At 42.4% G+C, this 12343-nt stretch overlaps 1 protein-coding gene across 1 annotated transcript in view; it reads right to left on the bottom strand.

The window, feature by feature from the left end:
• Positions 1–12343, bottom strand: part of LOC115116038 (zinc finger protein 638-like) — a 40782-nt gene that overhangs the window by 14764 nt on the left and 13675 nt on the right. Inside the window, exons 4-5 of the mRNA XM_065003310.1 lie at positions 3352–4942; positions 1431–1492 (exon numbers count right to left, since the gene is read on the bottom strand). Of these exons, the coding sequence (XP_064859382.1) occupies positions 1431–1492; positions 3352–4942 (1653 nt within the window). The remainder of the gene's footprint in view (positions 1–1430; positions 1493–3351; positions 4943–12343) is intronic.

The raw sequence follows: 12343 nt of genomic DNA, 5'->3' as shown, positions 1-12343 counted from the left end.
ACCAGGTGAAATTGTGTCACTTCTCTTGAGTTCATTGCACGCAGAGTCAGTGTATATGCAACAGTTTGGGCCGCCTAATTTGCCTGAATTTTATGTAATTATGACATAACATTGAAGGTTGTGCAATGTAACAGGAATATTTAGACTTATGGATGCCAACCGTTAGATAAAATACAGAACGGTTCCGTATTTCACTGAAAGAATAAACGTCTTGTTTTCGAGATGATAGTTTTGACCATATTAATGACCTAAGGATCGTATTTCTGTGTGTTATTAGATTATAATTATGTGTATGATTGAGCGATGGTAGGCACCTGCAGGCTCGTAAGCATTGATTCAAACAACACTTTCGTGCGTTTTGCCAGCAGCTCATTGCTGTGCTTCAAGCATTGAGCTGTTAATGACTTCAAGCCTATCAACTCCCGAGATTAGGCTGGTGTAACCGATGTGAAATGGCTAGCTAGTTAGCGGGGTGACGCTAATAGCGTTTCAAACGTCACTCGCTCTGAGACTTGTGGTTGTTCCCCTTGCTCGGCAAGGGCCGCAGCTTTTGTGGAGCGATGGGTAATGCTGCTTCGAGGGTGGCTGTTGTCGATGTGTTCCTGGTTTGAGCCCAGGTAGGGGCGAGGAAAGGGATGGAAGCTATACTGTTACACTGGCAATACTAAAGTGCCTACAAGAACATCCAATAGTCAAAGGTATATGAAATACAAATCGTATAGAGAAATTGTCCTATAATAACTACAACCTAAAACTTCTTACCTGGGAATATTGAAAACTCCTGTTAAAAGGAACCACCAGCTTTCATATGTTCTCATGTTCTGAGCAAGGAACTGAAACGTTAGCTTTTTTACATGGCACGTATTGCACTTACTTTCTTCTCCAACACTTTGTTTTTGCATTATTTAAACCAAATTGAACATCTTTCATTTTATTTGAGGCTAAATTGATTTGATTGAAGTTAAAATAAGTGTTCATTCAGTATTGTTGTAAGTGTCATTATTACAAATAAAATTAGCCTATTAATCAGTATCGGCTTTTTTTGGTCCTCCAATAAATCGGTATCGGCGTTGAAAAATAATTATCGGTGGACCTCTAGTTGGCACATCAGCATTAACGACGTCAGACGAGTCACGACACTTCTCAAACCGCTCGGGACCCTACAGACATCTTCGGGAGAAGACTGATTTTCGGGATGTCTCATGGTCTGATAAACACCGCTGTGGCTCGGCCAACTATCATGGACGCGGAAGGCTGACATAGGCAGATGTGATGGATTGAGACAGCCCATGCAAAAAAAAGAATATCTGATATCATGGATTTTGATGGGATTTATTAAATTTTTTACTTAGACTGATGGGTGCTTCAATAGACATAAGGATTTTAACTGCCAGCATAGTTTTAGCAACAAAAACAATGTAAACACCCACTTGTTGCGCAGATCTCTGCAGCTAGCTGTGTGGTTGACTGTGTTCACGTGATCGATCCAGTCCTGGGAGGAAAAAAACAAAATAAAGAAATAATGGTTAGATATCTACCAGAGTCCAGCAGAGATGTGATTGGTAGGATCACATTTACACCACCATAGTGCCTATGCGTATGTATGCATTAAGGAGAGTGGTGGAAATGTATTATGTATATTTAGGGGTATTGTTGATATGTGTAGGTCTTCCATATCTTGAATGCATGCCTCAACAAGCTATCAAAAATATATGTATTGAAACTACTTGTTTAAGTTTGAGGCATCAAATCAAATGGCAAAGTACTAAAGAAGGTATCAAGATTTGAAGTTATCAAGAGACATTTTGGCAACAACCTGTAAAAAAACATGTAAATTGCAAAATGGTGTTTCTGGTATTAAAACAGCATTGATAATGTTTTTGTACACTGCAGAAGAGTGAATACTGGGTCAAGTTAGTCCTCTTCACCACAAATACGATTCAGCTTTTGCAGTTATATCCATGTCTTCTGTAATCTTCATCTTCTTCGTCATTAGCAGAGTACGGGTCAGGCTACTTTTTCAGGAGCACATTTTTTCTATTTTTTTCTCCTTTATTGTTTAGTTTTAATTGATTGTTGAACAACTCAACAGTAACACCAACCATATATGGATTTACAAAAGAACGGTTTGAAAGGAGAAGACACCGTGTACGGTTAGATGCACACAATAATGCGATTATTGTTGATAGATCAATAAAGTAGTTTAATAAAAACGTTTCCATGCTTTGCCAGAAGAACAATTTCCTTAATAGTGCTGTTTACATGGACACATCTGGAATCAGGCTACCTGATGGCACTGACAAATGCAGAAAATTGCCAATCAAAATATACATTCTCCCACAGCGACCATGTTATTTTTGGGAAGCATATTTGATTCTGATTTCGGACATATAAAGTTTGTATGTGAAAACTATTTTTAAAGATGCATACATTGTTGTTCCGAATTCACTTCACTCTCGCTAAAGACAGAGGCTCGCTCAGCTGGTGCTAGCACAACAGATCACTGCTGGAATGACAATTAAGGTATTTATATGTCCAAATAAAATGAAAGATTGTACAGAAAACCTGGTGCTTCAATCGGCGTAAGCTCACCAAACGTACAAACTGTTTATGTGAATCAGAACTGTTAAACCATTGCTTAAAATATGTTTCTTTTTGTAAGTAGAATCAAATATGTGATGTATTTCACTGTGTTTTATGCCTGGTGTGTATGTAAAAGTGGTTATGGTGTTTAAAAGGAAAAATCCAACCCACAACTCTTTTTTTTCTCCTTTCTTCATTAGTCCATTGTTGATAGTCCCAAAAGGTTTTGAATCACCATGACAATGTGGCAAGTGACACTTTGCTTCTTGAAAGTCCAATATCTTGAAAACTTGACTGCTGACATTCAAAACGCTGTGGTACTGTATCAACAGTGGACTAATGGAAACAAATTCCAAAATATAGTTTGAGTGGATTTTTCCTTTAACTGCATTGGGCCTTTATAAAAGCTTAAAGGGATACTTTGTGATTTGGGCAATGAAGCCCTTTATCTACTTCCCCAGAACCAGGGGAACTCATTGATACCATTTCTCTGTATCCAGAATGATGGAAGTTAGAAGTAGCTTTGCAAGCCAAAGCCAACTAGCATCAGCACAACAACTGGAAGTCTATGGTATCTACTAGCATGCTAGCAGTTGCAAAAGACTTCCAGTTATTGCGCTAACGCTAATTAGCAACGTCCTAACTGGACGCAGAGACAACAAATGGTATCCACGAGTTCATCAGACTCCAAAATCCTGAAGTATCCGTTTAACAAAAACAAAATCTCTGCTTGGCGAACAACGTGTGCGGTACAGGTACGGTACTCACCTTAGCCCGTTCACATTGCATGTCGCACAGGGAGCAGGTGTGGGGGTACACCTTCGGAGGGTCCGCCGAGAAATCACCTATCATGGTGGGTGTTGGGAGCCTCTTGGTTGCGCTAGAGCTGCGTTTGGCACCGGAGGGTCTGGTTGATTTTGACGACTCACTCCTGGCTTCGAACTGTGGTCTTGATCTGGACCCTTCGCGCTCCGACCGAGATCTCAATGGCGGCTCTCTGACGGGCGTTCTTTTGTGCTTGTGAGTGTCGGGGATTGGAGCATGCCTCCTGTAGTCTTTGTCTTTCTTTGAGTCGGAAGAGTCGTCGTGCCGCCTTGGGGATTCAGCTTTACGTTTCAAAGACGAACCGGTGGACTTTGACTCTGGTTTAGTCGCTCTCTCCTTGGACGGTAGCTCGCGTTTGTAAGAGTCCCTACCCTCTTCCGCCGCCCTACTCGCATGGCCGTAGTCGATAACTTTACCCGCCGTTTGCGTCACACTCAGAAAAGTTGGGATGTTGGTCGGACATGAATGTGCAGGATGCCGCCGTGGTGGAGAAAGACGCAGCGGTGGCGGCAGGTTAGGAATAGCAGGGAGAGTTTGAGAGAACGCAGGAGGGCCTGTGTTTCTGTTTGTTTTGTGTATCTGTATGTCACGTAGGATGAAGGGCAGAGTGTCTGGAGTTAGTTGGTCATCAGGGTAGTGGCTGAGAACCTCCAGGTCATCGTTTGACAAACCGAAGCCGGCCAGGATACTGCCTGCGCTCTCAGGTACGTACAGACCCTGCATGTTTCCACCCTGTGGACGAGCCGGTTGAGAAACAGGAGCATTCCAGCTTTGCATGCCCCCTCCTGAATGCCCGCTGTTGGGGTTAGCATGAGAGTGGGAGGACTGCTGGAGGTGCTGCTGCTGATTGAGACCAAAGAGTTTACTGGGAGTCTGGTAGTTGGACCAGTCCACATCTTGCATCTGATTCTGCTGGTCATCGCAGGAGAGCGAAACAAGGTTGTTGCTGTTAGAATAGGCAGTCTCTGAACTCCCACCCCGACCGTCCCCGTGCATGCGGGGATCTACACAGTGCTGCCGGGGGATCTGGGTATTCTGGTTGAGTAGTCGGTGGTCCTCATCCCTCCCACCCTGAACACGGACAGAGATAGCTGACTCCAGCTCCTCGGGTAGCCGTGTTTGCGGCGGGAACTGACCCGCCTGGTAGCTGTTCATCTGGGCCATGTTGTTGCCGCCCGTAGAGTGGCCCGGTTGTTGTTGATGGTATGGCATGTTCCTGGGCCTGTTGAAGGGTGCCCCCTGTTGCTGAGGCTGGTACATGACGGGGGCGAGCGGCTGAGCGATGTTGTTGGCAGCTGCTTGCTGGAGAAGGTTGAGCAGGGCCCGTTGCTGGTTGCCGTGGTTACTGGCAGCGGCGATGATGCTCAGTTGGTGCAGGGCTAGCTGGGCTTCGATCTGGGCCAGGCGGATAGCCGCGGACGGTCCGAAGAGGAACGGGGTTCCCCGGCCTATGGTACCAAAGGCACTGGCTGCCCTATCTGCCCAAGCTGATAGAGGGTAGAGCTGGGATGGACTTTCTGTGAGCAACGCGAAGCTGAGAGGTGGAAAGCAGAAACAGGATTACAGATGCTGGGCCTCCTCAATTTTGATTTGCTTGAATTATTTCTTCTTATTGGTATTCTTACAGGAGGGGGTCCCTATGTAGTGAGAAATGTCTATGATTTCACCGTTTTTGTTTCCTTTTAAATTGAGGGGAGGGAAAATTCCATCATCTTCTCTTAAACATCTTGCAGTCATGCTCTTTTACAGGGTGGAAAAGCAAAGAAATGTTAACTATTCAACACCATTAGACTTACCATCAATTTGATACAAAGGCCAATAAAAGAATAACATGTGTAAGTACAAAAATAAGTACAACAACGAAACGTACCCAATGGCACTTGTTTTGGACCTACCCACCACATTAACCATTTTCTGGGAGAAAAACTAAACTGAGCTAATGGGCATGTTAAGATGTCCTAGAAGAATGGACCCCTTGCTACTTGCATCAGGTGTCACAGAAAACAGACCATTACTTACTTACACAACTCAATCTGATTTGGATAAAAGACCAGCAACCTACTATAAAAATCAGTGGTATTGTGAGATATTTAAAAGGCTGCCGCTGGAGAAAACAAATTCCATACTTCAGAACAAAGGTGGGGGAAATATGGGACCCCTTCATGCTATCTTTCCCCTAATCTTGCAGATACCCTGAGAAATGTCATGGGTAATAAGAAAGAATGTTTATTTTTGTTAATGAATTTTTTTTTTTTTAAAGAAGTAATGTATAGGTAACTGTCAAAAAGTAAACGCCAACATAAAGTGTCTTAATAGGGCGTTGGACCACCACGAGCCGTCAGAACAGCTTCAATGCGCCTTGGCAGATTCTACAAGTGTCTGGAACTCTACTTGAGGGATGCAACACCATTCTTCCACAAGAAATTCCATCATTTGGGGATTTGTTGACGGTGGTGTAGAATTGGGTTAAGATCTGGTGACAGATGGCCATAGCATATGGTTTACATCGTTTTCATTCAACAAACCATTTAGTGACCACTCGTGCCATGTGGATGGGGACATAGTCATCTTGGAAGAGACCACTCCCATCAGGATAGAAATTCTTCACCATAGGTTGATGGTGATCACTCACTCAGAATGGCTGTGTATTTCTTGGTATTTACCATGCAGATAGGGTAGCAACCAAAGTGTTGATAAGTGTTTCTTAGGGGACCGTATAATCTTTGGCTACATGTAATGTTCTCTTAGCTACTGCATGTAGCGAACATACTCAGGCTTCACGTATCCCTCTGATTTAGAAGATAATGTTGCACAAACATTCTGATTTAAGTCTACACCATCACTGGTATTATCAGGCTGTATAGCTAGTTCAATTTTCTCTGACTCAGTACATTTATTAGCTAACGGGGCTAGGTATGTGTGGAAAGCAGCACAGAAAGAGAGTGGAAAGAGATGACTCAAGTAGTGGAGTAAACTATAAAAATGGACATTACACATGGCATATCATATTTAACAAACCAAACATTCAAATACCGGTATAGAAGGTAAAGTAAAAACCCAAACCGGTCTGTACACCAAATAACGGTTTATTTGAGCAATAAGGGAAAAGGAGGTGGGGTATATGGCCAATATACCACCGCTAACGACGGTCCTTAATCACGACATAATGCGGAGTGACTGGATACAGGCCTTAGCCATGGTATATTGGCCATATACCACAAACCCAGACGTGCCTTATTGCTATTATGAACTGGTTACCAAATAATTAGAGCAGTAAAAATAATGTTTTGCCAAACTCGTTGTATACAGTGATATACCACAGCTGTCGACCAATCAACATTCAGGGCTCGAACCACTCAGTTTATAATGTAAAATACGGTATACCAACCAGCCCTGACACTTTTGTTTTCTGTTGCTTATGTTATGTTTTATGCAATCTTGATTGTTGCTTGTATTCAAATATATGTATAATTTGCTATGATGTTTACCTGAAACAACAATATTAAGGGAAAAATGATTATACATAAATTCAATAGAAGCCCAAACAGCAGTATTTTATAACAGAGTTTTCAGATGACAGACCAATTCAATTATAATGGCGTCCGCATGCTTCTCAGCCGAAACAGTTCAGAAGGGTTTGTGAATGTATTACGATGACATTGTGACGTTTCGTTAGTTTTGAACTTCAGTAAAGTTTTCTTCGGTTGTTCGGGCACAGACATTTTTCTTTCGAGGCAAGCCGAAGTCAGTAGTAGCCAAAGTCTACGCCCCTTTCATCTGTGCCTGGTCAACAGTAGGGATTTTTCAATAAAGTCTTTGTTTTCATTCAATGAGAGACTGCTCATTTTCACGCACATTCTTTTCATTAGGAAATACTGCACCACATCTTAGTTAGATGTAAAAATTGGGCGACTAAGGTCTTCTGCAAAAACATCACAATTAATGACGGATTTCTTGAGTTATCTTAGATTCATTCTGACTATTTTGAGGAAGTGTATACTGGCTCCAGAGTTTCAAAGTGCTATTGCTGCCTTTTTCAAATTTTTAAAGAGAAGGTATTTTAAGGGAGTATGTGAGAACACTTGTTGGGTTCGCATAGGTGCCAGTCGAACTGAAGCATGCTGACACCTTAACCCTATAAAGCTGTGTAGTAATTTAACCTTCTGCTCTTTGAGACTGATGTATGATGCCAACCCAGATTAGCTTCTAACTAACCTATCGCTAATATCCACACAAGCTTGCTTGACCGGTGTACTAAATCTGTGCAGGATGATGATGGACTTCTCAATTACAAGATAGACTATCATCAGAGTCTGCCATGTTACAGTGCTTGTTTACGGAAACCGCCAGAGTCAACTCTGTGCTAATTAGCTATCTGCATCTCCGAACACCTGAGTATTAACAGAAGACGGACGCCACAAACCTGTTGTCACATAAAGATACTATCAGCTGCAACTGCGTTAACCCGGTCCAACTCCGCCCCTTTCTCAATTTTGAAAAGAGAAACGGGGTGTGCCTTTGGTGGTTAGTTATGCGTCATTCTGGTCATGCGCCCCGAAACCATCGTAGCTTGTTCCTTAGCCAGTAACTACATATGCGTTGACGTCATTTCAAAAGATTTGCTTTTGGAGAAATGGCACTTTGGTCAAATATCGTATTAATCCAACTTTATTTTTAAGCATTAAATTACCTGGTATGATGGTGCATTGATCAGTTATACCGTTTGAATACGTTATTTTTGCCCAAAGCCGATCTTTAAAACAGTAACTGTATATTTTCCATTTGTGAAATTGTTTTGATGTGATATGAAAGTAGAAAACCTTATATATTTCTAGAACCATAACGCAATTGAAATTCGATTCATATTTAGATTATTTGGCTGACAGAGCCAATTCTCCTCTAAAAAGAACATGTAACGGTAAGGCCCTTGCACTATTAGCTTCTAGCTTCTAGTCCATTATTGGGCTACTAGCAACATAGCTGTAGGTGGCCGGTTATCCATTTACATGATCGCTAATATAAACATACGTTCTCTAGCTGTACTGTAAAGTTAGCATATACATTATATACATACTGCACAAGATGTCAAATGCCGCTTAATTACAAACGCATTGATTCGCTCTGGTGCTATCCAGTTAAAATGAGGACAGTTAGTTACAATGCTAAGTTAGCTAGCTAACCTAATCAGCAAGCTCCTGTAATGGCCATTTTATTGGCTAGTACCAACCAGCTGTGCACTCGTGCAAATACATTCCTGTCGTTTTATAACATAGGTTTGCGGATAAACTCGTTCCACATTGACTAGCTGCAGTGTCCGAATAAATGCAGCTTTCCAGGCCTGACGTTAGGTTAGCTAGCTAGCTGCATTGTAAAGCCATTTTGTTTTTTTGCTGCGATGCCAGTAGCAGAACGAGGAAGCATGAATGTATTTTATCCCCGAACGAACGGTGATTAATATCCGTGAAGATGCTATTTTTCAAAATAATCTGTTTAGACATAGCTACCTGTCATACAATACCGGGTGTGGTTCTTTGTTTGTCTTCGTGGGACCTGTTGAAATCGGCTCTTCTCTTCCCTGTGAAGAAGGATATAACCGCTTGCGCAAAAAGCCCTACAATGAAAACAGGCTGACTAATCGAGAGCAGAACCACTGATTAAATGTTAGGCATTAAATCGAATTTCATTGCGCTTTTTCTGCTCAAAAAAAGACGTACACCACACATACAGTATCTTCTTTTCTATCAAAATGTGTAAATTATAGTTTATTCATCGCTATAATTTATGTAAACTACAAACAACGTTTCTACCACTCTACCAGCATAAATCAGAGTTATTTAGTGCTCCTATTTGCAATTGTTTTGTGAAATTATGACAGATTGCATATTTGGTCAATATTGAGATATTAGACATTTGTTATGGCAAACTTTTGTTTTTAGATACCTACTGTTATGTTAGTGTCATGTACTGTACATTCGGGATGAGGCTAAATTAGGATTTGAGACTGCATCAACCTCAACACTCTCTTTCTCTTAACAATGCAAACATGTCTAAATAGATTTTTAAAGTCACTCCTGATGAGACTAAATAAAGTTGACTGTGTCCTGTGAATGGCTGTTCCCAACATTCCGGTGTGTCTGTGGCCAAAGCTCCCATGACCCTCTCATTAGCTCATCACTTGACAAATTATCAGGCTTGTAACGGCAGCTGTCTTCATTCCTCCTGGGTCATATTAAACTGCTGTCATCCACACACTGATAGACAGAGGCTGTGTACGTGTGAGAAAGAGAAATAGTGTGTTTGTGAGATATAGGCCTAGGTCCGACAGAATGGGCGTTTTGTGTGTGTGTGTGCATGTGTTTATGAGATACAGAAGCTGTACGTTTGAGAGACAGAGGGAATGATGGAGAGAAGGGGGGACGAGAGAGAGAAGGAATGAGAGACAGCGTGCCGGTGTATTTAAACATGCCACAGACATCTGATCCAAGCGATGTATTCGATACCAGAAACATTTAAAAACAGACACAGTAACACATGATCCATCCAGGCCGGCCTGGTAATCGATATGGGGATGAACTATCTGACAACATTATGTACTGTATGCGCTATCTCTCTCAGTGGGTTTGGTGGTGGTGGGGGTCCGAATGACTTGCCTCTCAATCATATTTCCTGACATAACTGGTTGCTGTTTGCGTCACCAAAGTGCACCTGTGGGCAATGTCCCCCGTACCCCACGGAGGCCGATGCTAGATTTGGAGACATGTCGTGGGGATGAAAAACACACAACCCCTGCCATTGGAATCCACCTCACCTCTGAACTCTGAGTCAGATTATAGATTTTATTTATTCATCATGCAAATTCCCATCACCCAACCTGCCTGACTCCCTTGCTGTGTCCCATCTCTCTCTCTCTCTCTCTCTTACTCCACTCCCCCCTTTCTTTCTCTCTCGTCTCCCCCCTATCCCTCGCCACCGCCCCAGGGCCCCTACCCCTCGCCACCGCCCCAGGGCCCCTACCCCTCCCCACCACACCTGTTCGCAGAGTTCACTCATGTTTCATGATCAATGAGGTGAAGATACATTTGGCTGTCGTAAATTTACCCCTTAGCCCCGCGCCTCACCCCTCAACCTCATGACAATCATTTTTTATTGGACAGAGATGCACATTATTCAAACACCTGTCTGAATGGATAAACAAGTGCTTACAATGTTGACAGGATAGGGTAAGGAATGGACGGGACGGCTAGCAAACGTAGGCAGGGAGATACGCGGATCATGGGCAGGCAGCATTAGCTCATGGAGATGTACGTATGCCATCTTGTATGTGTACAAAACAAATACCAACCATATCACAGATGACAAGATGTATGCTGTTGCTAGGCGTGCTGCATGAGCATGTGAAGACAAGCCAGTGACTACTGTCTGTCCATGACAGTGGATGGTGTGTTCAGTTACTTTCCCATTCTAAGGGAAAAGAAGAAGATGATGATGGTGATGCATGTGACATGTTACTGTCACAGGTAATAATATGGTTATTGTTGGGGGGGGACAGAACATGTCTGTAAATCCTCCAGGCATTCCATAAACCATGTGATTACGATTTCAAATCAAATAGGGACCTACCATTTTTTATTTCCAGGCTATTTCTGTGGCGTAGTGCATTTATATAATAATCATATCAAATTGTTAATCAAACCTCATGACTGACCACACTGAGAAGATAACATATCTCTATTTCGCCAGTCTCAACTTAATAAGATGATCATGTGCTCTTGCTACCAGAATATAAGTATACTCTCACTGCCCATCTTGTTCCGTAGACCCAACACTCTCTTATATCAGCCGCACGCGTCCTCAGATTACAGAGCCCCAACTACTACTGCTGATGCATGGTGTGTGGTTGTCGTTGTTGTCGTAAGCCTACCCTAGGTGCTGGGACAAAGGTGGCGGGTTGTGGGGGGAGTTGGGTTGTGAAGGCACGTGCGTGGTGTTTAAAATCAACCTCGGAACGATGAGAGGAGACACTGAAGTGATTTGGTGCAGAAAGGAGGAAAATGATACAGATGCCCCAGGTGGGACAAACAGAGTGGTATGGGGTGATTCAACCAGTTAGAGATAGGGGGCAGTATTTCCAATTTGGATGAATTGCGTGCCCATAGTGAACTGCATCAAAATCTGTCCTAAATTGCTAATATATGCATATTATTATTAATATTGGATAGAAAACACTCTGAAGTTTCTAAAACCGTTTGAATTATGTCTGTGAGTATAACAGAACTCACAGGGCAGGCAATCTTCCAAACAAGTTTTGAAATCCTGAAAGTTGGGGCAACTTTGAAGTCATCGCACCCTCCCTTCCCAACAAGTTATGGATCGGGAAACACTTCCTACGTCTTCCACTAGATATCCTCATTCAGTAGAAAGTGTAATGGAGCATTTGCTGTGAACTTTGACCTAATGGGAAGGAAAGTAGTTGGTGTCGCAAAAGGATGCCATTTTGTTGTGGTGCGTTTGCCTTTGAGTGCTTCGGCTGTTCCAATCAGCCCCAGATGAAAACGAATGATCCGGTTGGAATGCTATTGGATATATATGATTATAACATCCTGAAGATTGATTCTGCACTTAGTTTGACCAGTTTCTTCAACCTGTAGTATGTCATTTGGAAGTTTTGATGCAAAGTTATCCTGGACCAGAAGTCATTTTTTGGGCATTTGAGCTGAAAGTGGTAGCAAATGCTGCTACTTGGACACTAGAATTGAACATTATGAAACAAAACGATTTATTGTTGAACTAGGACTCCTTGCACTACATTCTGATGAAAGATCATCAAAGGTAAGGGAATATTTATGTTGTAATTTTGTATTTCTGTTGACTCCAACATGGCGGAGAAATATTGTTACTTCTGAGCGCCGTCTCAATGTTAGGCTTTTTCCGTAAC

Source organism: Oncorhynchus nerka, linkage group LG18, assembly GCF_034236695.1.
Source record: "Oncorhynchus nerka isolate Pitt River linkage group LG18, Oner_Uvic_2.0, whole genome shotgun sequence".
Classification (NCBI taxonomy): domain Eukaryota; kingdom Metazoa; phylum Chordata; class Actinopteri; order Salmoniformes; family Salmonidae; genus Oncorhynchus; species Oncorhynchus nerka.
This window is presented reverse-complemented; position numbering and strand designations above follow the sequence as displayed.